Source organism: Corythoichthys intestinalis, chromosome 15 (assembly GCF_030265065.1).
Source record: "Corythoichthys intestinalis isolate RoL2023-P3 chromosome 15, ASM3026506v1, whole genome shotgun sequence".
Lineage (NCBI taxonomy): Eukaryota > Metazoa > Chordata > Actinopteri > Syngnathiformes > Syngnathidae > Corythoichthys > Corythoichthys intestinalis.
This window is the reverse complement of record NC_080409.1, coordinates 3930178-3956735: the sequence shown is the minus strand read 5'-3', so window position 1 is coordinate 3956735 and position 26558 is coordinate 3930178. Positions and strand designations below refer to the sequence as shown.

Sequence of the window (26558 nt, the reverse complement as noted above, 5' to 3'; positions counted from 1 at the left end):
AGTTGTCAACATATTTGAACAAAAATATTAAATATGACAAATAAAAGAGTTGTTCACAAACTATAACAATAAATAAAAACCTCAGTAAAACAACAAAGTTGTCAACATATTTGAACAAAAATATTAAATATGACAAAAGAGTTCACAAACTATAACAATACATAAAAACCTCAGTTAAACAACAAAGTTGTCAACATATTTGAACTTAAATATTAAATCTGACTAATAAAAATGCAAGTGCAGTAGTCCCCTGAGTTGTTTACACAAAATATAACAATATAAAACTGCAAAACGGCAACAAAGTTGTAAAAATATTTCAACAAAAATATTAAGTATCAAAACTTTATGTGCAGCTGTACTATATATAGTTATTTGAAAAATACGGTTTACAATAAATTTAAATATAAAAGAAACAAACTCAATTGAACTTGTAAATAATTGAACTGAATAACTGCAAATAACTGTGATGACTAACAGAACCATTTTAACTCCCAAATTTCCTGCCTTCCTGATAGCTGTCACATGAATAAAAAGAAGAAAAGACATTCCTTCAGCTGTGTTATGTATTTGTCTGCATATCGTCCACCTCCCTTGCTCAGCAATTCTCAACTGGGTCTCATAGGTTTTTGGCCAAGACTATTAGTTTATCCACTATAGCAGGCTTGAGACAAGAACGTTGGCACGTAACAATGTTCCCACCTGTGCTAAAAAGCCTCTGATGGGGAGCTCGTAGCAGGAATGCATAGATACCTGCGTTTTAAATGGTCCCACATGTTTGACAGATTACTTCTTGTTGAGGCAACCATGGCGAGGCACTGTCGACAGGGCTGTTTTTTGTCCCTTATAGTCTTGTTCTTGCCAAAATACTTCCAAAACTCCTTTTGGATACAGTCTTCCTTGCTCCTCCAACGTGTTGATTGCTTGCTTTCACTTTGAGAACGGGCCCTCCTCCCTCCGCTCTGCTGTTCGGCCCCTCCTCCCTCCACTCCGCTGTTGCAGGGGGAGGGGGAGGAGCCGATGACTTGCTGGAGAGAAAGAGAAGCTGTGCGCTTTTTTCCCCTCTCCTTCCTCAAAACAAACGTTTGTGGATTAAAAAAAATGAAATTTAGAAACTATCGCACGTCCTTGCGATGGGACTATTGCACATGCGCACATCGCGATGGCGATGTTTAAACGATATATCGTTCAGGCCTAGTCGATTGTGTCAAAGGCTGCACTCAGGTCCAACAGAACCAGGATCGAGACTAATCCAACATCAGCGGCAAGTAACAAGTCGTTAGTTACTTTAACTAATGCAGTTTCAGTGCTATGATGAGCTCGAAAGCCAGACTGGAAATGTTCAAATAAACTATTGTCCTGTAGGTGCTGACAGAGCTGTTTAATTACCACTCTTTCAAGGACTTTGGAGACTTTGGACTTTGGTTGCAAGAGGGCAGCTCGTCAGTTTTTCTTGTGGGAGAAATCATGGGTCCCAAGAAGAAGTTGAAATGATGGAAGAAATCATAGAAAAAAATGAGCTAGTGCCAGAGGTGGGTAATCACAGGTTACACGTACTCCGTTACATTTACTTGAGCAACTTTTTGAGAAAAATGTACTTCTAAGAGTAGTTTTACTAAGCTATACTTTTTACTTGAGTAGATTTGTGAAGAAAAAACACTACTCTTACTCCGCTACTTTGGGCTACACGAGTTGTTATATTTTTCCTCTTTAGTCTATATATTAGATTTATTATTTTCTTTTTTTGCCAGCGATGCAAAGAGTAGCACTACTAATTTCACCAATGAGACGTCCCAACAATCATCACATGACTCCATTACACCAATCAGACGCAAGCTTGCCATTCTATGATCACGGCAGCCTATTCAATCACTTGGCGTCTTTAAAGCACTGTAAAAAATAAAGTATTTGACATAGAGGGCTGACCTCAACATGACTCGAAAGAGCGGATTTTTAACCTCTCTCCCAGTTTTATTTGGCACTGATTGACCACGGAAAAAATGATATGATCCTTTTAATTTCAAAATAGTAACTATGAAGGAACTACAGTATTCACTAATCAAACTAGGAACTATTTTCTCCGCGAGAGTGCACTCAGTCTTTCGACAAATAATGCTTCTTTTTTTTTTTTTTTCTCACCAGAATTCTATGATTAAATTTTTTTTTTTTTGTATTTCTTTGGCTAAATGTGGTTATGTAATGGGTCATTGTACAGTATCATTATAACAGTCCATACAGATAGGTACAGTGGGGAGAACAAGTATTTGATACACTGCCGATTTTTCTGGTTTTCCAACTTGCAAAGCATGTAGAGGCCTGTAATTTGTATCATAAGTTCTCTTCAACAGTGAGGGACGGAATCTAATACAAAAAAACAGAAAATCACGTTGTATGATTTTTAAATAATGAAGTTGCATTTAATTGCATGAAATAAGTATTTGATACATCACAAAAATCGAACTTAATATTTGGTACAGAAACCTTTGTTTGCTATTACAGATACCAAACGTTTCCTGTAGTCCTTGACAAGGTTTGCACACACTGCAGCAGGGATTTTGGCCCACTCCTCCATGCAGATCTTCTCCAGAGCCTTCAGGTTTCGGGGCTGCTGCCGGGCAACACAGACTTTCAGCTCCCTCCATAGATTTTCTATCGGGTTCAGATCTGGTGACTGGCTAGGCCATTCCAGGACCTTAAGATGCTTCTTACGGAGCCCCTCTTTAGGTGCCTTGGCTGTGTGCTTTGGGTCGTTGTCATGCTGGAAGACCCAGCCACGACCCATCTTCAGGGCTCTCACTGAAGGAAGGAGGTTGTCAGCCAAGATCTGGCGATACATAGCCCCATCCATCCTCCCCTCAATACGGTGCAGTCGTCCTGTACCCTTGGCAGAGAAGCAGCCCCAAAAAATGATGTTTCCTCCTCCATGTTTCACAGTTGGGATGGTGTTCTTGGGGTTGTACTCATCCTTCTTTTTCCTCCAAACACGACGAGCCGAGTTTAGACCAAAAAGTTCAATTTTGGTCTCCACATGACCTTCTCCCATTGCTCCTCTGGATCATCCAGATGGTCAGTGGCAAACTTCAGACATGTCTGGACATGCACTGGCTTCAGCAGCGAGTGCACTGTAGGATTTTAATCCATGACGGCGTAATGTGTTTCCGATGGTTTTCTTCGAGACTGTGGTTCCAGCTCTCTTCAGGTCATTGACCAGGTCCCGCCGTGTAGTTCTGGGCTGATCCCTCACCTTCCTCATGATCATTGATGCCCCACGAGGTGAGATCTTGCATGGAGCCCCAGAACAAGGCAGATTGACCGTCAACTTGAACTTCTTCCATTTTCTAATAATCGCTCCAACAGTTGTTACCTTCTCACCAAGCTGCTTGCTTATTTTCCTGTAGCCAGCTTCCAGCCAGCCTTGTGCAGGTCTATTATTTTATCCCTGATGTCCTTACACAGCTCTTTGGTCTTGGCCATTGTGGAGAGGTTGGAGTTTGTTTGTTTGTTTGTTTGTTTGTTTGTTTGTTTGAGCATGTGAATCGGTGTCTTTTATACAGGTAACAAGTTCAAACAGGTGCAGTTACTTCCGGCAATGAGTGGAGAACAGGAGGGGTTCTCAAAAAAGAACTAAGAGCCGAAATATGTACTAGTTGGTAATTTATCAAATACTTATTTCATGCAGTATATAAAAATTTATTATTTAAAAATATGGATTTTTGTATTGGATTCCGTCCCTCACAGTTGAAGAGAACTTATGATACAAATTACAGACCTCTACATTGCTTGCGAGTGGGAAAACCAGCAAAATCGGCAGCGTATCAAATACTTGTTCTCCCCACTGTATGTGCTGAGAAAAAAAAAAAAAGTTTAAAATAAAACAAAAATGAGCCGTTACTCACAATGTTACTCTTTACTTGAGTATTCTTTTCAATGGATACTTTTTTACTTGTACTTGAGTACTTTTTATGTACGATGGTAGAATCCTGCTTCTCCCTGTTAAGACCATCATAAGTTAAGTTTTTGTGTGAGCTAATATGTTTGTTTATGCATTTGTTATTTAGTTTAGAAGTATATTTAGCAGTGTTTTGTGTGAATATGTGTTCGAACGAATCGTTAAGGGTAAAGATCGGTTACCGATAAATATTGGCCGATATTGGCCATTATGACATCACACAGATAATCCAGATTTTTTAAAAAATCAACCGATAATGCAATCAGATTATACTATATACTTAATATACTTGATTTAGCCTCCAAATGTGCGCAACCGAAGAATTCAGCACCGCTGCCTCCTCAACCCCTCCTCTCTCTGAAGCTCCTGAGGGAGGAGGGGTTGAGGAGGCGGAGTTACACAACAGAAACAGTTTGAGATAATGGCTGCTGTCGCGTGGCTGGATTTGTGTAAAAAAAAAAACTACGCTCTCGCCATCTGCAAAACATGCACTGTAGAAGTTTCACGAAGCGGAAAAAAAGCGTCCTCATTCTGCCCAAAGTGAGTGGTAAACTCTATCTAATGCTAAACACCGGCACGAAACCGATAGTCGACAAGTAGCCGTCTTCAGACGGAGCCCGCCGCTCTGGCCAGTCCTTGCAGGCCGCCTAGGGCGAGGCGGGTTTCTCGAGTGTTCCCCTACGCCGTGCGGGACGCGAGGCGTGCGCCTCCGTCCGGAGCAGAGCCAGGACCCAAATATGCCACGGCGAGCCGACCGGGGCGGCCGGATATCTGTTACGAATTTAGCTGCCGCCGCCACTCCGGTTCCCCTCATCGAGCAAGACAGAGGCCTGGCGCGGGTGCCAATTTGGCGGCCGGCCGGACGGACTGAAGGGCACAGGCGAGAGGATATTTTTTTTTACACAAGGATAAATGCAGCCACGCTGCCGTTATTTTCGGCTTAACAAAACTCAGGTACACGCACAGGGATGCGAGCTCCAACTGCGGCCTAATAATACTGCCGTGTATCAGCTGAGCTGCCGTAAAGCAAGTGTCGTGAGTGCTGCAAATGTAAACAAAGCGCTGTACAATGGATACATGACCTCTCCCGCTTTTGAGTTAATCATTTTTTCACAGTGTGCAACAACGCATGTAATATTAGCAATCACTTTTCAAATTATTTAAATGTCTGTAGTCACAGTAGATAATCAAAACGTTTTGGCACTCATTAACACTTCTGAATTTAAACATTGCTTTCAAATAATGCTTTGAACCATACATATTCTTGAATCAAGAACATTTCTGACAAACAAGTTTTTTTTTAGGATTAAGTATAATCATTTATTGCTTCAAATAAGGCTGTTAATCTTATTTTTAGCTAGCTATTTTTCTTCCAAAAAATCTAAGTGAAATACACTTGGAAGCGCTGGCAGATAATTTCACTTATTTCCAATAGATTCACACTTAAAATTGACTAATTTTAAGGAGGTGTGTTTTTGCAGTGTAGTAATGTCATCTTAATAATATGTTAGGAATGGCTTAATTTCAAAGGCATTTTTGTGCAACTTGGGTATTTACTCTGTAAGTAATTCTTGCCAAAAATTTACAGTTACAAAATGTCAGACAATCTGTCATTATTTAGATGTTGAATTTACTACTACTTTTTTTATTTGACGTTTAAAAAGGGGGCAATAAATTATATTATTTTGCACAGTAATATTTTCTCTTGTGTATACGTCAAAATTTTACATAAATCTTTTAATAGAATTATCGGCTTGACATTATCGGTTGGAATGAGGAGGAAATTATCGGTTATCGGTATCTGTTGAAAAATTCATTATCTGCATCACTAGTTAAGAGCATTCAGAAAAAAACAAAACCTAAAAACGTTACCATTTTATAGCATTTAAGCTACAGGACTTTTGCTGTGCAAGTTAGCCAATTGTTTTTTTTTTTTGTATTTTGGTCTTCATTTATTTTTTTTTTGGTATCGTTTAAAATATATTTACTGATCTTGCGAAATAAAAGTGCAATTCTGCATAGTTTGAAGAAACATTCAGGAATGTTGTATTCGCATTTAATGTTCTTTCGAAAGTGTACGGTAATCTTAGCAAGCCAAAATTGATTATTATTGCCAGCATAAACACTTTGTTTACACATCCTAAAATTTATTCAGCAATGCACTAAATGTTTGTAATCCGATTACTCGATTATTCGAACTAATGGATAGATTAATCGATTCCCTAAATAATCGATAACTGCAGCTCTTGTATGAACGTGGTTTGCGTGTGAGGGAACGGGAATTAGACTGAACATGACTCACCATATCTTCCTCTACCAACACACCCGCTCTCGCCTCCTACCTTCGTTCACCAGTAAGTTAAGGTGACAATAAAAAAACCTTTTTTTCATTTTTTATTTATTCATAATTGCATTACATTTGTCTAATTTTGAATTGGACAGAACACAGCTCACCGTATCCTCTTCTACCTCCAGTGCCACCGTCTTCTCCGACCTCCGTTTGCCAGTCTCTATAACTTAAGGTGACAATGAAAACACTTTATTATTATTATAATGTATTAGTTTTGCTATTTGTAATTACTATTTGTAAATTGTACCTACAGCATTTTTGGGGATTTATTGTAGGTTTTTGGGTTGTGGAACAAATTAATCGAATGATAATGTATTCTTATGCGGAATTCCGTATCGACATATGACCTTTTCGACATACAAACCAGGTCCTGGATAGAATTAAATTTGTATGTCGAGGTACCACTGTATATTCACACTTCTTTAGAGGTTAAAGAATGTTTTTCTCACAATAATCAATAATATTGCAGACAACATCTTATCGGAACAGGCCTATGTATGTGTATTTATTTAAATATATACTGTATATGTCTGTACAGGGTGTCCCAAAAAACGAATACACCTTTTTGCAGCTGATACTTTGACACTCTTGAACTGCATTTTCATACTTCCAGAAGCATTTGAAAATGAATTTCCTTCCTTCAAAGTTTATTCTGGCTGCCATCACTGATTCAATTGTTTCGTCTACAAAAAAATCCATTGACTGTTTAGTGACTAACTGCTGAGAGCATATTTTTTCGGGGGACACCCTGTATGTAGGTGTTTATATGTACATTACTGTAATATTAGAATATCAAGTAAAAGTTGTTTTATTTTGGCAAAAACGTAGAGGAACACTTTTTAAAAAGAGTGTAGCAACCTATCAGTCAAACTGGGTTGTTGATCTGGTCAGTTAAGCAACAGAGGGGGTGGTTGTGAATGGGCTCAATTACAGGTGAATCAGAGGGGCAACAATGACACCATCCCCAAAACAAGGATGATTTTCACGGTTGAGGCCACAGATACTTTTCTTCCTTCCTCGTCTCTTTTGGCTGATTTTTTTTTTTTTTTTTTTTTTTTTTTTTTTTTTAACTGACTGACTTTCTACTGCTGCAATTTTTCATTTGGCATTGATCAACATCTCTGTCGATATCATGGGGCGTTAGCCGGATGCTAAAGAGGTTGTACAAGTAGTCCAACTCCTCCAGGATTTCTCATCAATACTTGTTAAAGGAAGGTTTGCGGTGTCTCTCACCACAACAGCATGGAGGCAATTTAGTAGGTAGTTACTCTAGGAAAGCTGAACAGGGCCATATAAGGTCCTTAAACCATCAGCAAGATAGATATCTGCTCCTTTGTGCCAGAAAGAACAAGGCAAGCACTGCCAGTGCCCTACAAAATGACCTTTAGCAGTCCAGTGATGCGAATGTTTTTAACCCAACAGTCAGAAACAGGCTCCATGAAGTTGGCCTGAGGGCCCGACATCCTGCAGTGGGCCCTGTGCTTACTGTCCAGCACGTAGAGCTTGATTGGCATTTGCCATAGACCAGCAGAATTGGCAAGAACTGGTACCCTGTGCTGATCACCAATGAGAGCGGGCTCAACCTGAGTACATGTGACAGATGTGAAAGCTGTCTTGAGATGCCGTGGAGAACGTTATGCTGCCTGCAGCATCATTTAGCACGACCGGTTTGGTGGTGGGTCAGTGATGATTTGGAGGCATATTGCTTGAAGGATGCACAGACCTCTCTGAGTTGGATAATAGCGCTCTGACTGCTATTAAGTATTGGGATGAAATCCTCGGACCGATAGTCAGAACGTACGCTGGTGCAGTGGGACTTGGGTTCCTCCAGAACCACGACCTAATGTGGTTAGAGGATGCAGGCAGTTCCTGGAGAATGTTGGAATTGATACTATTGACCAGCCCCAAGTTCACCTGACCTAAACCGAATAGAACACCTCTGGGATATTATGCTTTGGTACATGTGGCACCACCAGGTTGCTCCTCAGACTGTCCAGGAGATCGGTGAAGCCCTGGTCCAGATCTGGGAGGACATCCCCAGGACACCATCCTTCGTCTCACCAGGAGCATGCCCTGATGTTGTCAAGCATGCATACAAGCACATGGGGGCCACACAAATGACTGAAAATCGTTTTGAGTTGCTATAATAATATTTTGGGAAATTGGAGCAGTCTGTTGCATCATTTTTTCACTTTCACTGGGGTGTCTTTGATTTCCCCCGTCTATAGACAATTTTCCTGAGCGAAACATTGACGGCGCCATCTTTGACATTTTGTGCTCCGGGCTTCCGGTTTAGACAGAACTACATGAAGTGCGGCTAAAGTAAGCAGTGTTAGACTAATTAAAAACTGCAAAATCAAACCAGAGGAACCCACAGAATCTTCAAAAATGGATTCAGCACGACGTAGATGACACTACAGGACTTTGTGTGCTGTGCGTGGTTGTTTCAACTCCTCAAAGCGCCTAAATATATGGTTGGAAGCAAAATGTTTTGATTAGCAACCAGCTGCTACAGAAGCGCCAGTGTGGATCTAACTCACCATACATCTTAAATCGAAACCAGCAGTAGACAATAAGTTAAGGATGTGGCTCGCTTAAAACTTAAAGGATCCATCTAAAAGATTATATGTTCTTTATCACTTCGCTGATCGTTCGTGGACTAAATTCTAACAGTCTGTGCAGCCTGTGTTAACATGAGGTGGGGATTCATACGCCTGCCACCTGAGTGACCAAAATGAGACAAAATTACAAATAATATGACAGTTGCTGAATGCAAATCCATATAAACACAAGCGGTATGTCTTTTTTTATTGCAGCTATTGATCACAATAAAACTTTTGGACAACATGATTTAATTTCTTATTTTATTTATAACAATTGTGCATGTGCAAAACAGGTCAATAAAATCACAATTTATAAAAATTAATAGAAAAATAATAACGCAGGTGAAGCATAACTCCAGCCTTCCATCAACAGTCATCCACAGCTTTAGGCAGCATGTGTGAAAAGTAGAATGCACGTTGTCTCGATATATGTCCATCAACGTACAGTAAGTTGTTGTGAGGCACATCAAATTGTCCTTCTTTACCTAACAGCATTTTCCACCTGTAAGTTATAAACAAACTTGTAACACTTTAATTTCGGGTAAGCAGCCCATGTATGACTTGTAGTAGATGAGTGATTTCCATTTCTTTCATTGTAAAACTACCATTTAGCAAGGCTAATGATGTCTCAGGTGTGACGCAAAACACAGTATTATAGTGAAATTGAACATACAGTCATGGACGAAATTATTGGCAACTCTGGAATTTTTCCAGAAAATACAGCATTTCTCACAGAAATGAATGCAATTACAAATGTTTTCAGTATGAATGTGATTATTTCTTGGATGTGCATTGGAAAGACACAAAAAAAGCAGAATAGAAGAGCCAAAATGTACACAATTTTACACAGAATGCAAAAAATGGGCCGGACAAAATTGTTGGCACCCTCAACTCCATATTTGGTTGCTCATCCTTTAGAACAGAAATGTCCAAAGTCCGGCCCGGGGGCCAAATGCGGCCCGCGGTCAAATTTCATCTGGCCCCCAGCCTCTGTCATAAAATCAATTATGTCTGGCCCGAATATATGAAGGTGTTTTTTGCATTGAAATAAGACTGAAAAAGTGGGGGTCGTCTTATATTCGCGGTCCAGACATTATACCCATTTACGACACTATATGGCACCAGATATCATTGAAGCGATGTTCTGTCATGACAGATCTCAGCTACTCTCAATTTTAACCAGTTTGCATTATTTTATTGCAATGTTTTTCCTTATTCAGATTTGTTTCAAGACTACAGTTACAGTTAGACTTCACTTTGATGGTTAATGCAGTTATTGCAATTTTGTTGTTTTATCACAATAGATTGGTTTATTTACATTTCAAAAACCAGAAGCCATTCATTTACAAATGTGATTGCACTTTAGTTAACATATTTAAATGTTCAGATATTAAGATTTGAATGAGGCAAAATAACATGCTTTTTCTCTCAAATATATTGTTATAATCATTTGTTTCAGATGTACTGTAATTATTTTCTGAATAAAAATTAATTTGTTGTTCAAAAAGTCTTTTTTCAAACTTGAGTCTTGAAAAAGAGGGGGTCGTCTTATAATCAGGGCTGTCTTATATTCGGGCCAATACGGTAAATTGGTCAGCAGTGCTGCTAACAGCATATGAAGTAGCTTACACACTAAATGCTGCTCCTCATTTACCCACTAAAAGGCAGCAGCACTCTAAGAAACATTACCCCGTGTGACCATGTACTTCCAATTTTCTAAAATGGCGACAATCAACAAAAAAGAAAGTTGACTGCGACGGCCGATGCTTCAAGGATAGGTGGAAATTGGACTATTTCTTCACTAAAATATGCAACAACTTGGTCTGCCTCATTTGCAAAGAGACAGTAGCTGTTTTTAAAAAGTTCAATGTGAGGCAATAATACCAAACAAGACATGTACGACAAGATTATAGGGAAGATACGCAGCGAGAAATTGAAGCAACTTGAAGCTAGTTTAATTTCACAGCAGCAGTATTTCGCAAGAGCCCGAGAGTCAAAAGAGAACGCCATAAAGGCAAGTTGCGAGATTGTTGAAATTATTAATAAAAAATAAATAAAATAAAGAAAATGTGACACACAGAATGGCTTGCTAAAATTTGCTTAAATATATTGTTCTACGTAAAGGACGTCATCCAAGGTCGGCCCCCCACATTTTTACCACACCAAATCTGGCCCCCTTTGCAAAAAGTTTGGACACCCCTGCTTTAGAAGAAATAACAGAAAGCATTCGCTTCCTATAACCATCAACAAGTTTCGTGCACCTCTCAGATGGAATTTTGGACCGCTCTTCTTTTGCGAACCGTTCGAGGTCTCTCAGATTTGCAACAGCAATTTTGAGATTTCTCCATAGTGATTAATATGATTAGATCCGGACTCATTGATGGTCACCTGGGAATTCTCCAGCGCTTTGTCTTCAAACATTTCTTGATGCTATTTGGAGTATGTTTTGGGTCATTGTCCTGTTGGAACACCCATGACCTCTGACACAGACCCCGTTCTCTGACACGACACCCTACATTCTGGCCCAAAACATTTTGATAGTCTCCATATTTCATGATTCTTTGCACACTGTCCATGCACCCAGTGCGAGAGGAAGCAAAACAACCCCAAAACATCATTGGACCCCCACCATGTTTGACTATAGGCACTGTGTTCTTTTTTTGTAGGCCTTCTTTTTTTTCCTGGCACTGGGTGCCTTGACAGTGTGCAAGGAGTCATAAAATATAGAGACTATCAAAATGTTTTGGGCCGGTTGTGGGTGTTTCAACAGGATATTAACCCAAAACATATCTAAAATGGCACCAAGAAATGGTTGGAGACCAGTGCCCAGTGCCAGAAAAGAGAATGCTTACTTGCACACATTATGATTACATTCAAATTATTACTAACGTTACTGGTTATTACCAGTAGTAGTTCTTCGAAGATGTTTTCACCGCCTCATGCAGGAAAATCTGCGTACTGCCTTGTTGAGCAAAACAAACTCTGAACAAAGATGGCAGCGACACATGGCCGTTGAAGGTTACACGGGGCCCCTTCTTGGCCCCTGTTTCAGAAAAATCCTAGAAGCACCGCCGCACGACTTCCATGAGGTTTCAGAGTCGGCACCTTTCACACTAAATTTCAGAACCAAGGCAAAGGGCAGTAGGTGTGGCCTGGCGTGGCTCACTAGTAGAGTAGTTGTCCCTCAATCCTGAGGTGTGGATTCGATTCTCCGCCCCGATGAACTTATCCAAGTACAGTATTCTTGAGCAAGATACTGAACTCCACGTTGCTCCTGGTGCTGCATCACCAGTAGGTGGATGGCGATGCAGTCTAAAGCGCTTTGAGGGCCTTGAAAGGTGAAAAGGCTAAACAAGTATAACACCATTTACCACTACCATAGGAAAATGATGAAATAATTTTTAAAAGTAGAACGAAAAAATATTCAGGTTTCGGACAAGAATTTAGCTTTCGGTACATCCCTAATTTACATATATATATATCTCACCCCTCGTGGGGTGGTATCTGTGTCATCTTCAAGACCGGGTCCTCTTCCAGATGTCTGCACAGTACCTTAGCTGTTTCTTGGACTGCACTCTTCTGGACTGAGGCTTCAGATGTTGTTTTCCGGGATCTGCTTTTCACAGCTTGGGGGTTACTGCCCCGAGTGCTCCCACTACTATAGGAACCATGCTAGTCTTCACCTTCCACTTTCGCTCCAACTGCTCTTTAAGCCCCTTGTTACCTCTGGGGTTTCTGACTTATGCTCAATAGCATCCCCTTGGTATATGCCACACTTGATGTTGATTTAGGCAATTCACCTTGAGTAGGCCTCTGTTTTTTCTCGACATCCCCATTCAGTTCTGGATGAAGGTTCTTGGATCCCTTTTGGTCTTATACATTACAGCAATTCAAGTATCGAGTGGGTAGGCTTTCCTGTAGTCGATCAGGCAGTGGACAGGTTCTGTTCTGGTCCGTTCTTTTGTGCAGAGACAGGTTATTGGTCGGGAGTTGGATGGGATTGGTCTGTCTGGAGGTCTTTCAAGATCAGGAATTTTTTTCCCTGGTTCATGTGTGCTTCTAGGCGTTCGCTGTCCAGCTCTTCATCTTTAATCCTCTTTCTTGGAAGTCTGCCCTTCAGATGGTTGCTGGTTCTTGTTGTCAGATTTTGCTGTGGTCCGCTCTCCTTCGTCTGCAGTCTTGGTGGGTCTGACCGGTTGTTTTTTTCCCTGCCACTGAGAGTACACTTCGGCTGGTTTGGTGGAGAACATCTTGTTTATTCTACTGGCTTCGCCCTCCTTGGTTTATCTCTTTGACTGGGTGGCCTGGGCTGTTAGTCTTTTGCCTGGCACGGCCAGACTGTTCTCCCTGTATTTTTCAAACATTGTGAGAATAGTCTGGGACCCAGCTCATTTACGGCCTCTCGAGCAAGAACAAAATCAACCCTCCAATTAGATTCGTTTATTTGCGTGACGTGTTCTTAACGAGCAACGTCACTCTTCCGCGTCGGAAGTCGTCTCCACAACAACACAGATGGCGAACAGGAGAGCTGAGAATATGTCCCAATCCACAGTAAAATCAGTTTTAAATGACCAAAAACACATCGACACAAGTCATTGACATCAGTTTGTCTCGCGCTAGCCATGTTGAATAAACTCTTCTCTCCTCGTATGTTTACTTCCGCGTGCAAGTCCCTCGTTGCTTTACTAACGTCACGTCCGCCCGTCGCTGATTGGTCCACTCCGCTGTCTGTTTGCTGTGGCTTGCTCCGCCCTGGAAATTTTATCTGCTGAATGGTGGCCAGACTCAATAGCTGGAACAGCGGTGAGTCTGGTGTACCAGGCTAGTTAGTCTTTGTTTGTTTCATGATCTTCGTTTGTGGGTCAGCAGCTCTTCTGAGCCTGATTGAGCCCGTTTGGGTACCGGTACCAAGCCCCATCAAATACAATGTCGAATTGTTGGGGTGGTGATGGCATTCCCCGCTAACCGTTGGTCCTGGCTCCCCCTTGCCATAGCATTGTTTTACCATGGTTCATTCGGTACGCGCGTTTAGGGCGACGCAGTCGTAGGTGGGGTGGGAGAGGATCCCTCACTGACCCACCGCAACAGCCCCAGTTGTGGGGCCGGCCGCGGAATCGCGGGGGATTCCCAGAGGTGCGAAGCGGGACTCGGCGCGCCACGGCTGATGAAGCAGCCGCCCCGCCGCCCGCCCCTTTCCACAGCCGGAGTGCGGGTCGTCTGCCGGGAGAGCATCATCTCGTCAGTTTCTTGTTATGATAGGAGTTTTGGCTTATGGGCAGTGGAACGCTGGGTTACTAGTTTGCAGTGTATATTTAAAGAAATATAAATAAAAACAAATTTTTTGTGATATTCAAGGTAATCCCCCCCCCCCTTCTATTTTTTTTAGATCTGATGTTTTCGAAGTGTTCCTCTAATTGTTTTGAGCAGTGTATACATACATACATACATATATATATATATATATATATATATATATATATTTTTTTTTTTTTTTTTTTTTTTTGGCAAACACATTAATTTTAAAGACATTCTATCTTCACAGGGTCCCAACATGAATTGTGCCAGATTAGCAGAGAAAGCAGTTGCATTACTTTGTTGTGAGAAACTACATCAAATAGGTACAATTTGGAAATTGTTTATTTTAGTATTACTGGTAGTATGTTATTCCTGTATTTTAAGGTTTATCGTCTCTCCAAGGTGAACTGGATGATCATTTGATGCCCGTCGGGAAGGAGACTGTCAAGTATGAGGAAGAGCTGGATCTTCATGATGAAGAGGAAACTTGCGTCCCTGGCCGACCGGGCTCAACGAAGAGGAGACAGTGTTATCCTAAAGCTGTGAGGGATTCATTTGGATGAACAGTAACGTTTTTCATGTTGTGACATTTTTTGATAAAAACTCAATTGTTGTGACTAAGGAGGCGTCTTCAGGGAGTGTTTAGTTGTTGTTTTTTATAGCTTGAGCTATTGAAATGTTTGTTGCTAATGCAATATACAGCTGTAGTTGTATTGTCGCTGTCAGACATCTAATACTGAAAAGCTCACTCACATTACCGACTCCTCCAAAACCCTACAAATGAGCAGTTCAAGGGGCGGGCCTGGGCTGTACATGATAGAAAAAGGGGCGGGCCTGGGCTGTACATGATAGAAAAATGACTAGCAAGTGGCAAAGAGTAAACGATAAATTCCGAGCTTATCTGCTCTGAGCAGATTTTCGTTACAAATGGGAGACAAACACTTTTGTGCATAAAATTGAACACACTGATGAAACAGCATAGAGCAAATAGGTGTGATTATATATGACTATATGAAAATATACAGTATATCTACAGTTACCAGCAAATCTGGGGCAGTGTTGAATGAATGGCTACAAACAAAACAATGATTTGGAAGTATGATTTTGGTGGGCATACTAAACAGCAGATTATACTTAAGCATTTACATTTTTTTAAATTAGCGCTTCGGAGGTATTGTTACATTCATTTATTATGTAATTCTTTATTCTTTCCCTATGATCAGATACCAGAGTGTTTGCAGGAGAGTTATGCTGTACCTGAGCATACTTACTACCTATATGTGATTGGGATGAACCTCACTACGCCACTTCCTGACGAGCTCAACTTCCGCAGAAGGAAGCTTTACCCACCAGAGGACAGCACACGCTGTTTTGGCATCCTGACTGCTAAACCGATACCACGAGTAAGTTAAAATTGAATAATATGAAATGATACCCACTCCAATACATCAAGCCCACACTGAGTGAGTAAAAATGATTATAAAATGTGTTTTTTTGTGTTTGTATGGTTCTTACTCAATGCATGACTTAATATTGTTAAGCTACAGAAATAAATGTTTCATGTTTTGCTGGTGGTGTGCCATTTTCCATGCTAAAAGTGTGTGGTGGGTCAAAATATGTTAAAAAACAATGGTTTAGAGCAGGGGTCCCCAAACTACGGCCCGCCTCCACATTTGGTCCAGCCCCCTGAACAATACCAGAGAGCATTTTGATTTTTTTTCCCCCCAATAGTGTTATTTATTTCCTGGCTTTTTTTCTGTGAAGAACCCAGAGAGGGTTATTTGGTTATTGTCTATTTAATTAATAGTGTTATTGTAGGAAAGCCCCATTGCATGTTTGTGCTTTAGTTTAATTGTTTCTATGCTGGCCCTTTAAAGTGATCCTCTAACTTAAATACATGTAAGCTCTAATAAACCACAATTGTTCTCTTGTACTAAAATATGTTGTTAGAAACACATAAAATGTTAAATCAATGGCAATATTTTATAATATTTAGTACATATTTTGACCGTTAGTTGGCGCCATGGTTTGCGGGCTCGCAGTGATGACGTAATTGGGATTTTTCCAAATGTGTAGCGTGTTCAACAATTGCTTATTGCTGCCTAAACTCGCGAAGTAAAATGCCACGATGTGCTGTTTTTGGATGCAATTTCCAGTCAAATGGAAACAAGGGAAGTGAAGTGAGTGTCAAGGTGGAATTATTATTTTTAGTGAATAAATGTGCATAAGTGGAAGCTTCTCCCCTTTTTTGGTCCCTGTATGCACGTATCCCACCCACCGCCGCGTTACAACTGGCGCCCGAACATTTTTCCTGGATCCTCAATCAAGTAAGGGATCAGTCTATTTTTTTTTATTCGTTGGTCCCACAGCGGCTTTTCGGATAAGTCTATTTTGTGAAATTGATGGCCTGATCGCGGCTGCAACATTGCCATGGGATCGGTCTAATTCCTGGATCTTCGAGTGTGTAAAAAACGCGGATTTGGATTACTATCTTTTTTGTTGACTATTCTTCGTGGGAGTTTTCCCCAAATCATACTAAATAATTAAAGCACTATGGCACGCTACGGTGACGACAGTGACTCTGACGTGGACCCAGGGGTCGCGTTAACCGAATATTTTCCGTTGTTGACCGATTTTTTAAACGGTGACGGAAAAAACTGAAGTCCATCTGTCATTTTGACAGGTTGCAATTCACACCCCAGACCACAGGGTGGCGAGTGAGCATATTAATTAGCTATTGTCTCTCTTGATGCATGACATCGTTGGCCTTACTCGGAAAAATGTCAAGGCCACTGAGTGTCCGAAGTTTCTTCAAAAAGCCCCAAAACGACGATGGTGTTGATAAAAGAGGTGAAAAAACAGGGACTGCACAAGCGGGCACGCAATTCAAGTCCATGCGCACAAGGAGGAAGGTGTCAGACTGCGTTCAGGCCACAGCAGGTGAACTGTTAATTTCATTGTTCCATATGTAGCCTACCTACTGGGGCCACAGTCAGCTGTTTTTGTCACTGCGGAGAAAAAGTTACATATTCATCTGCTTGATGTGTGATGACACGGTGTGGATTCTCTGTTAAGCTTGTTCGGACAGAATATTAATTAAAAATGAATGAAAACTAAATACCATTGAATATGTTGAAGCGGTATGCAATGTTAAGAGTCTTGTTAGCTCGGATTGCTGTGTCCAGCCGCTGTAGCTCTGCTGCTCTCTGTGAAGTCTCTATTCATATTCAAGCCGGAACGCGCGCGGCTCTTAAGCGTCTCTGTCACGTGACTGTGTCGTAGCCGGTAACGCACTCGGCCAAATGGACACACAAGTACGGAAGGTGAATTATGCCAAACAAAGGGTCACCACAATGTCATTATTATCATTTAAAAAATTTAAGTGACGGGTAAAAATAGATTATGACCGGATTTTTATGACCCTGTCAGTCAAAATGACAGACAACGAAAAAGTCTAGCGCAACCTTTACAACAATGTTGGACTTCGTCAGGGAACACGTGTTTGCGTACTGCTGAGCTCCCGAGTGAAGCGTGGTCAAGGTGGAAATATTATTTTTTGTGAATAAATGTGCATAAGTGGAAGCTTCTCCCCTTTTTGGTACTTTTATACACGTATCCTACAATGTACAAGACATGGATTACACAAGGTGTGCTCTTTGGCCTGTACTGTATGTAAAGAACACGGCAGCTCTGGATGCTAACAATCGACATAATTATATTGGGATAAGTTTAAAAGCGCAATATGCTTACCTTGAATATCTGCTAATAAAACCGGAGTTCCCAACAGCATACACTCTCGCTCCCAACCGGAGTTCCCAACAGCACTCTCTCGCTCTGTTGCAATTGAGACTCACTTGCAGCGAGTGCATCACCAGTTTTGCCCAACTTTTGTCTTATCAGGCATTTGCTGCATGCATTTTTCCCTGAAGCTCGTCTTGTGAACGACCGACAGTGCTGTCCTGCCCTTCACTTTTCAGATTTGGTTCAAATGGGAAGAGTAGAACTGACGACATGTTGGGAAAGCTAACGAGTGACACGCTAGAATTTCGGCAACGGCCTCGTGACGTCACGCGCTGCGACGTAACAAGAATGGCGACCTATCACTTAAAATAATTTTACAAACTCTATTAAAACAAAAACATTAAGAGGGGTTTTAATATCAAATTACTATAACTCATACTAACATTTATCTTTTAAGGATTACTTGTCTTAAAATCCCTTTAAGAAAAGCGACGCGCGCACGAGTTACTTTCTTTCCTCCCTTCATTGGCGCGCACGAGTTACTGTCTCTCCTCCCTTCACTGCCGGTGTACACTGTACATGAGTCACTTTTTCCTCCTTTCACTGCCTGTGGTTCGTTCCTCAAGCTGCCGTCCTGTTTAGTGGCAATCCAAGTGTTGGGTGTGAATGAGAGAGGTGGGTGTATTGCAGAAGTGTGCCTTGGCAGTGCATAAACACGTTTGGCAGATGAGTTACCTGCTGAGGGTCCCTTGTAGTCGTTAGCCGCCACGAGCTACCCGCTAGCCGCCGTGTGCTAACCGTTAGCCGCTAGCGCTAATCGCTAATGGTAATCGCTGGCTCCTTTGGCTACATGGTGGAGGCTGAGTTTTGTTTGTTTCCAATTCACTTATCTAAATTGTTAGTTATTTTCCTGCTTAATGTGCATGGTCATCATTGTGAATGATTAGCATTGTATGCAATATGTAAGGGGTGTATTTCATTTATATTATATTTAAAGTTGTTCCTATGAATTTAGATATGTTTATAATACAGTATATGTTTATAGGTTATATATATTACTGACATATGGTTATCTTGTAATCAAAATAAATCTCGTACTCCTATCATCATCAAACAAATAAATCCTGAACGTCCCCTGTTGATTCTCTGATCGGAGTCACAACTCCATAGCGTCGCCGCCTTTATACTACACACCCACAGAGGGATCCCCAGTCAAATTAACCCTCATTTTCAGTTATTACTATATAATATATTATTATTTTATTTACTTTAGTTCCGTGAAGAATCCAAAAAGGGTTATTTGATTGTGGCTTTCTGAAAAACAATACATTTTTACATTTAGGCATTCCTGCAATCGTGTCACTTTTTCTGTTACAAACTTACCCCGGCCCCTCATCAGAGAAGGGAAAAGTTATGTGGCCCCCACAGGAAGAAGTTTGGGGACCCCTGGTTTAGAGCCTTCATGCATATTTTTGGGATGCGGGAGGAAACTCACACACATACATACATTTTCTCCCGCTTATCCGAGGTCGGGTCACGGAGGCAGCAGCTTTAGCTGGAAAGCCCAGACTTCCCTCTCCTCAGCCGCTTCATCCAGCTCTTCTTGGGGATTTCCAAGGCGTACCCTGTCCAGCAGGTAGACAGTCTCCCCACCGTGTCCTGGGGCGGCCCCTTGGCCTCCTCCCAGTGGGACGTGCCCAGAACACCTCACCAGGGAGGCGCCCCATAGGCCTCCTGATTAGATGCCAAAGCCACCTCATTTGGCTCCTCTCGATGTGGAGGAGCAGCGGCTCTCTTCTAAGCCCCTCCCGAATGACTGAGCTTCTCACCTTATCGCTAAGGGAGAGCCCGAACACCCTACGGAGGAAACTCATTTCAGCTGCTTGTATCTGGGATCTTGTTGTTTCGGTCACGACCCGCAGCTCGTGGCCATAGGTAAAGGGTAGGACCGTAGATCGACTGGTAAATCGAGGGCTTCGCCTTTCGGTTCAGCTCCTTCTTCACCACTACGGACCGGTGCAGAGTCAGCATTACTGCAGACGCTGCAACAATCCGCTTGTCGATCTCCCGCTCCCTCCTACCCTCGCTCGTAAACAAGACCCCAAGATACTTGAACTCCTCCACTCTGAGAAAGACCTCATCCCTGATCCTGAGAGGGCATTCAACCTTTTCCCAACTGAGGACCATGGTCTCTGATTTGAAGGTGCTGATTCTCATCTCGACCGCATAACATTTGGCTGTGAACCGTTCCAGAGAGAGTTGAAGGTCACAGCTTGATGATGGAAACAACACTACATCATCTGCAAAAAGGAGAGATGCTATACTGAGGCCACCAAACCGAACCCCCTCAACGCCTTGGCAGTGCCTAGATATTCTGTCCATAATAATTATGAACAGAACCAGTGATAAAGAGCAGCCCTGGTGGAGTCCAACCCTCACTGGAAATGGATCCAACTTACAACCGGCAACACGGACCAAACTCAGGGACCGGATCCCCCGTATTAGGGATTCAGGTACCCCATACTCCCGGCGCACCCCCTACAAGACTCCCCGGGGGACACGGCCGAACGCCTTCTCCAAGTCCCTAAAACACATGAAGACTGGTTTTGGCGACCTACCATGACCCCCCCGGTATAGAGTTTAAAAGACCTTCTATAATGAGCACCAATTTTAAACCCTCGCCAGGATGCTGGTCACCGGGGCCCCTCTCTGGAACCAGGCCTAGAGGTGAGGCGCGATGGCTAGCGCCTGGTGGCCGGGCCTGTACCTATGTGGTCCGGCCGGGCACAGCCAGAAAAGGTAACTTGGGTTCTCCTTCCTGCAGGATCACCACCTGTGGGAGGGGACAAGAAGGTCTTGTGTGCAGACTGATGGGTGGCAGCCAAAGGATTGGTCCTTGGCAGTCCGATCCCCAGCTGCACTAGCTGGCTCTTTGGACGTGGAATGTCACCTCTCTGGTCGGGATGGAGCCTGTGCTTGTGCGTGAAGTAGAGAAATTCCGACTCGATGTAGTCAGGCTCACCTCCACACATGGCTCGGGCTCTGGTACCAGTACCCTCGAGGGGGGGTTGGACACTATTCCACTCTGGAGTTGCCCATGATGAGAAGCGAGGAGCAGGTGTGGGTATACTAGGGAAGTCGGTGGGAGAGGACGCTGGCGTTGACTGTTCGCCGCTCCTCCATACCGGATTCATTCCCGCACACCACATAACCCTTCAAATCCGTCCTCCACGAGATAAGTTTTTTTTTTTTCTACTTTGGCTCTCCACGTTCCCACCATCGGTCCTTTTTTTTTTTTTTTTATACATTTGACCATCAAGCCGGGTGCACCTTCAGCCTGAATGGCATTGCTAACACGGAGCTAGCTGTCAAGCTCACCTCGGTGCTGCCGTTTGAGCAGACATCCATCTGTTCGCCTCTTATCGGCTCCCGCTTGCTGTCTGCCCTCGAGTGGGTGTCTGGGGGTGGACTGCCATCTCTGTGGGGGCTTACGATCGTCCTGGCTGCGCGGCTGCCATCCATCGTCGTTCGCCGGGATCCTGGCTAATGACTAGCGCCGGTGCTCCTGGCCACTCCACCGTCATTTTTGCGCCGCTTCAGAGCTCCCGTCACACCGGCGCCTCTTCTGGTGAGTTCCATCTCCCATGCCGACCCCGCTACATCCATGGAGGATCCGGTCGCCAGTTTGTTCAGTCGGGTCTCGGTGACCGTGCCGGGCGCATCGCATCCCTCTGGTCGGTGGTGCGCGCCATTGCTTCGAATGGTGGAGGTGGGGGTTCGTGCGGCTCGACGGTGACAAAATCCGGAGTGGATCACAGAGTTCTTCGCCCACTAACTGGACCGGACTCTACAAGCCATTCCACACTGGAACTACTCAATGTGCAATCACTGTCTAACAAAGCTGGACTCATCCAGGATCATATCACAGACAAGAAAATAGACATTCTCTGTCTTACAGAGACCTGGCAGCAGCCGGATGTTTATTCTGTCCTCAATGAGGCTTGCCCCCCTGGATATAACAGCCTCAGTAAGGCTCGCACAACTGGCCGGGGGAGGGGGGGGTGAATGCCTGGTATTCAACTGTAAAAACATCACTTCACATCACGCCACTTCTGCAACCACAGCAGTTATTTATCGCCCCCCCCCCCCCCCCCCCAAAACCACATCGATCATTCCTCTCTGAAGTTCATGATTTTCTCATTTCACTTTGCACCCTACACGCTAATGTACCGGTACTGGACGATTTCAACATTCACATGGACTCACTCTCCTGTCGATTGGCTGCAGAATTCAAACAGGTTCTGGACTGTCTCAATCTCCACCAATCTGTTGATTGTCCCACCCATACCAAGGGCCACACCCTGGACTTAGTCATTACAGATTCCATTTACATTTCAGATCTTCACATTCAGGACATTGGCATTTCTGATCACCATGCAGTCACCTTCAAAATCCCTCTCCCTGCCCCCCTCTCCAAACCACGTCGTCATATATCCTTCAGGAATTTCAAGAACATCGACTCCACATCCCTCAGTCAGCATCTGCAGCTCCTTTCCCCTCCTCCAAATACATCAGTCACTGGACTCATGGATTACTACAACCACTATCTCCTGTCTATCCTTGACACTCATGCGCCACAAAAAAAACGGACGGTCACCTTCACCCGTTCAGCTCCCTGGCTCACAGAGAAGCTAAGATCACTAAAAAGGACTGGCCGAGTCCTGGAGCGGGCCTATGTTACATCAGGACTGCTGGTGCATAAGTTGGCCTAACGGGAACATCAACGGAAATATGCCAAAGAACTCTCCAAGGCCAGGTTAGCTCACTACTCCAACATTATTAACAGCAACTCAGGTAACTCCAAACAACTCTTCACCACCGTCAAACACCTCCTTAAACCTCCAACTATAGCACACCACAATCAGACAGCCTCACAGTGCAACACATTCATGGACTTCTTCACTTTCAAAATACACAATATCCGCGCGTCTTTCTCCCATACTTACAGTTCTGTCACATTATGTGACATTGCACCCGTCACCCACGACCTGTCTATCTTTTCCCCCACAATGCAGCAGGAGGTCAAAAAGGTCATCAATAAATCCAAACCATCCACTTGCTCCTTAGACCCCTTCCCTTCCCCTCTGCTTAAAGCACACTGGCACTCCATTAGTCACTTAATAACAAAAATGATCAATCTTTCCCTTCAAACCCGGTTCCCTTCAAACCCGGCATGTTCCGGCCACCCTCAAAACAGCTATCATCAAGCCCCTCCTCAAAAAAACCCACTCTTGACCCTGATCCTCTGTCAAATTATAGACCCATCTCCAATCTCCCCTTCATTTCCAAAATTCTTGAAAAAATTGTATCCATCCAACTCCACAACCACCTGAAATCAAACCTTTTATATGAAAAATTCCAATCTGGTTTTCGTCCATCCCACAGCACCGAGATAGCGCTCATCAGAGTCACCAATGACCTTCTGACTCCGGTTCTACTTCCCTCCTTATCCTTCTCGACCTCCCTGCTGCATTTGATACTGTTGATCATCAGATCCTCCTTCACCGCCTCCAGCACGATATAGGTATCTCTGGCAACGCCCTTTAGTGGTTTAACTCATACCTCACGGGAAGGACCGAGTTTGCAGCCCTGTGGGATGCTAAATCCCACCCTAACACTGTCGTCTGCAGAGTCCCCCGGGGCTCTTTGCTCGGTCCAACCCTCTTCACCATTTACATACTACCCCTCGGTCGTGTCGTCAGCAGGTATGGAATACAATTCCATTGCTATGCTGACGACACACAACTATATTTAGAGGTCACTCCGTCCTCCACCCCCTCCTCCTCTGTTTCTCAACTTGACTCCTGCCTGGAGGAGATAAAGGCTTGGATGAGTGAAAACTTCCTGCAGCTGAACAGCTCCAAAACAGAAGCTATTCACATTGGTACTCCTCACCAGCTCCGTTCCGCCCCCATTTCCTCAGTCTCCTTTTTCGACCACAAATTTTCCCTCTCCCCTTCTGTGACTAATTTGGGAGTCAGGTTTGACCCCCATCTTAGCTTTAACAATCACATCAATTACATTTGCAAAACCTCCTTCTTTCACCTCCGCAATCTTGCCAAACTCCGGCCATCTCTCACCCGTCCTGCTGCAGAGAGACTCGTCCATGCCTTTATCTCCTCCAGGTTGAACTATTGCAACGCACTCCTCATCGGAATCCCTGGCAAGAGCCTACAAAGGCTTCATTCAGTATGTCCAAAACAGCGCTGCCAGGGTCCTGATGAGGGTGCGTAAACATGAGCACATCACCCCCATCCTTCGCACCCTACACTGGCTCCCTGTTCACCTCTGTATTGAATTCAAAATCCTCCTTCACACCCATCACTGTCTACACGGTGTAGCCCCCACCTACCTCACCAAACTCCTCACATCACATACTTCAGCCAGAACCTGGTCAGGCCAACAGCACCGTGTACAGGACATGGCTCAAGTCTATGGGCAACAGGGCCTTTGCAGCTGCTGCTCCCCATCTGTGGAACGCCCTCCCAGACCACCTCAGCGCCCCGGTGGATGCATTTAAAAAAGGACTAAAAACTCACCTTTTTAAAAAAGCTTATTCTAGCTAATTTTATTTGACTGTCTTACTTTTATCAGATTGGTATCTGATTTTATCTGTGCTTGTGTCTGCTTTGCTTTTACTCTTTTATTTTTAGGCTTTTAATTTATTTTATTATTATTTTTCTTTTTTGGCAATGTGCACTTTGAGATTTGTTTTTCAAATGTAAAGTGCGTTATGAATAAAACACATTATTATTATTATTGCCCCTCGACTCGCCGCCTGTACATTAGGGTTCAACCCTGTAGACGAAAGGGTAGCCTCTCTCCGCCTTCGGGTGAGGGGACGGGTCCTAACTGTTGTTTGTGCTTATGCCCCAAACAGTAGTTCTGAGTGCTCACCCTTTTTGGAGTCCTTGGAGGGGGTGCTGGAGAGTGCTCCTCCTCCTGGGGACTCCTTCGTTCTGCTGGTGGACTTCAATGCTCACGTGGGCAATGATAGTGAGACCTGGACTGGCGTGATTGGGAAGAATGGCCCCGCCAATCAGAATCCGAGTGGTGTTCTATTGCTGGACTTCTGCGCTTGTTGTGGATTGTCGGTAATGAACACCATGTTCAAGCATCAGGGTGTCCATATGTACACTTGTCACAAGGACACAGTTCTGCCGCAGTTTGATGATCGACATTGCAGTAGTGTCATTGGACTTGCGGCCGCATGTCTTGGACACTCGAGTGAAGAGAGGGGCGGAGCTGTCAACCAATCACCACCTGGTGGTGAGTTGGCTCCGATGGTTGGGAAAGATGCTGGTCCGGCCCGGCAGACCAAAACGTTTTATGAGGGTTTGCTTAGAGCGCCTGGCGGAGTCACCCGTCCGTTGGAGCTTCAACTCCTATCTCTGGCAGAGCTTCGCCGATGTCCAGGGAAGAGGTGGGGGTCATTGAATCTGAATGGACCATGTTTTGCACCTCAAGTTCTGAAGCGGCTAACTGGAGCTGTGGCCGCAAGGTGGTCGGTGCCTGTCGTGGCGACAATCTCAGAACCTGCTGGTGGACACCAGAAGTGAGGGATGCCGTCAAGCTGAAGAGGAGTCCTATCACACCTTTTTGGCTTGCGGGACTCCAGAGGCAGCTTATGGGTACCAGTTGACCAAGCGGCACATGGCCCGTGTGGTCGCTGAGGCAAAAACCTGGGCATGAGAGAAGTTCGGTGAGGCCATGGAGAACGATATCTGGGCGGCTTCAAAGGAATACAGGTTCACCATCCGGAATCTCAGGATGGGAAAGCAGTGCATCACCAGCACTGAAACTGAAAATTCCTGGAAGAAAACCCATGTAGCCAACGGCATAGGTTTTGTCTCAGCATTGGTAGGGACGATATAACAGTATAACCTGCATGTACACTTTTTGCTGGAGACGGGACATTAATAAGAGTAAACACATTATTAAACGGCGGTCAGGGCAAGTGAAAAGGGATAAATGTAAGTCTGAACATAATGAAAATAATTCACTTAGTAATGATAGGGTCTATTCTGACCTTACAACATATGGGAAGACAATCTAAATGTTCTACGTATATAACTGAATTCACATATAATGCAAATAATAGAGATGTCCCGATCGATCGATCGATCGGGTCCGATCACGTCATTTTCCAAGTATCGGAATCGGCAAAAAAATATCGGCCATGCCTTTTTTTAATATATATATTTTTTAATTAAATCGTATTCTAATTGTATTTAACGTTGCAGACATAATATGTTACACTCATCCTGAGTCTTTAGTTTAGGTTTAGCGTAGGGTTATCATAAATATCCCGAAAACGGCGGCATTTACTTGATTGATAAATGAATCACGTTAAAGTATTTAAAGCTATTAATATTTGCGGCGTACGCCCCTTTCACTCATTGTCGCACTCAATCTGTTGTGATGCCATTTTCCCTTCAAAGAGAGATAAAATTCAGCATTATTTGAGTAGAGTGAACTTTGACAGCCTTTGAACCCACCTCTCATTTGATTAAAACCTTGCAATCTCCCTCCCTGTGACTAGAAATGTCATGGGAAGCAATGT

At 43.4% G+C, this 26558-nt stretch overlaps 1 protein-coding gene across 8 annotated transcripts in view; it reads left to right on the top strand.

Annotated features, from left to right (window-relative positions):
• Positions 1–26558, top strand: part of dicer1 (dicer 1, ribonuclease type III) — a 207712-nt gene that overhangs the window by 96322 nt on the left and 84832 nt on the right. For 5 of the 8 annotated variants that reach the window (XR_009067182.1, XM_057859860.1, XM_057859862.1 and 2 more), the window contains exons 14-16: positions 14442–14517; positions 14597–14736; positions 15418–15597. Coding sequence is in view for 5 of the 8 variants with exons in the window: in XM_057859860.1 (XP_057715843.1) it covers positions 14442–14517; positions 14597–14736; positions 15418–15597 (396 nt within the window). In the remaining 3 variants the exon portion in view is untranslated. Of the gene's footprint in view, positions 1–1362; positions 1530–6421; positions 6469–14441; positions 14518–14596; positions 14737–15417; positions 15598–26558 lie in introns of those variants that run through there. The other 3 variants (XR_009067184.1, XR_009067183.1, XM_057859864.1) reach the window with 3 other exon arrangements.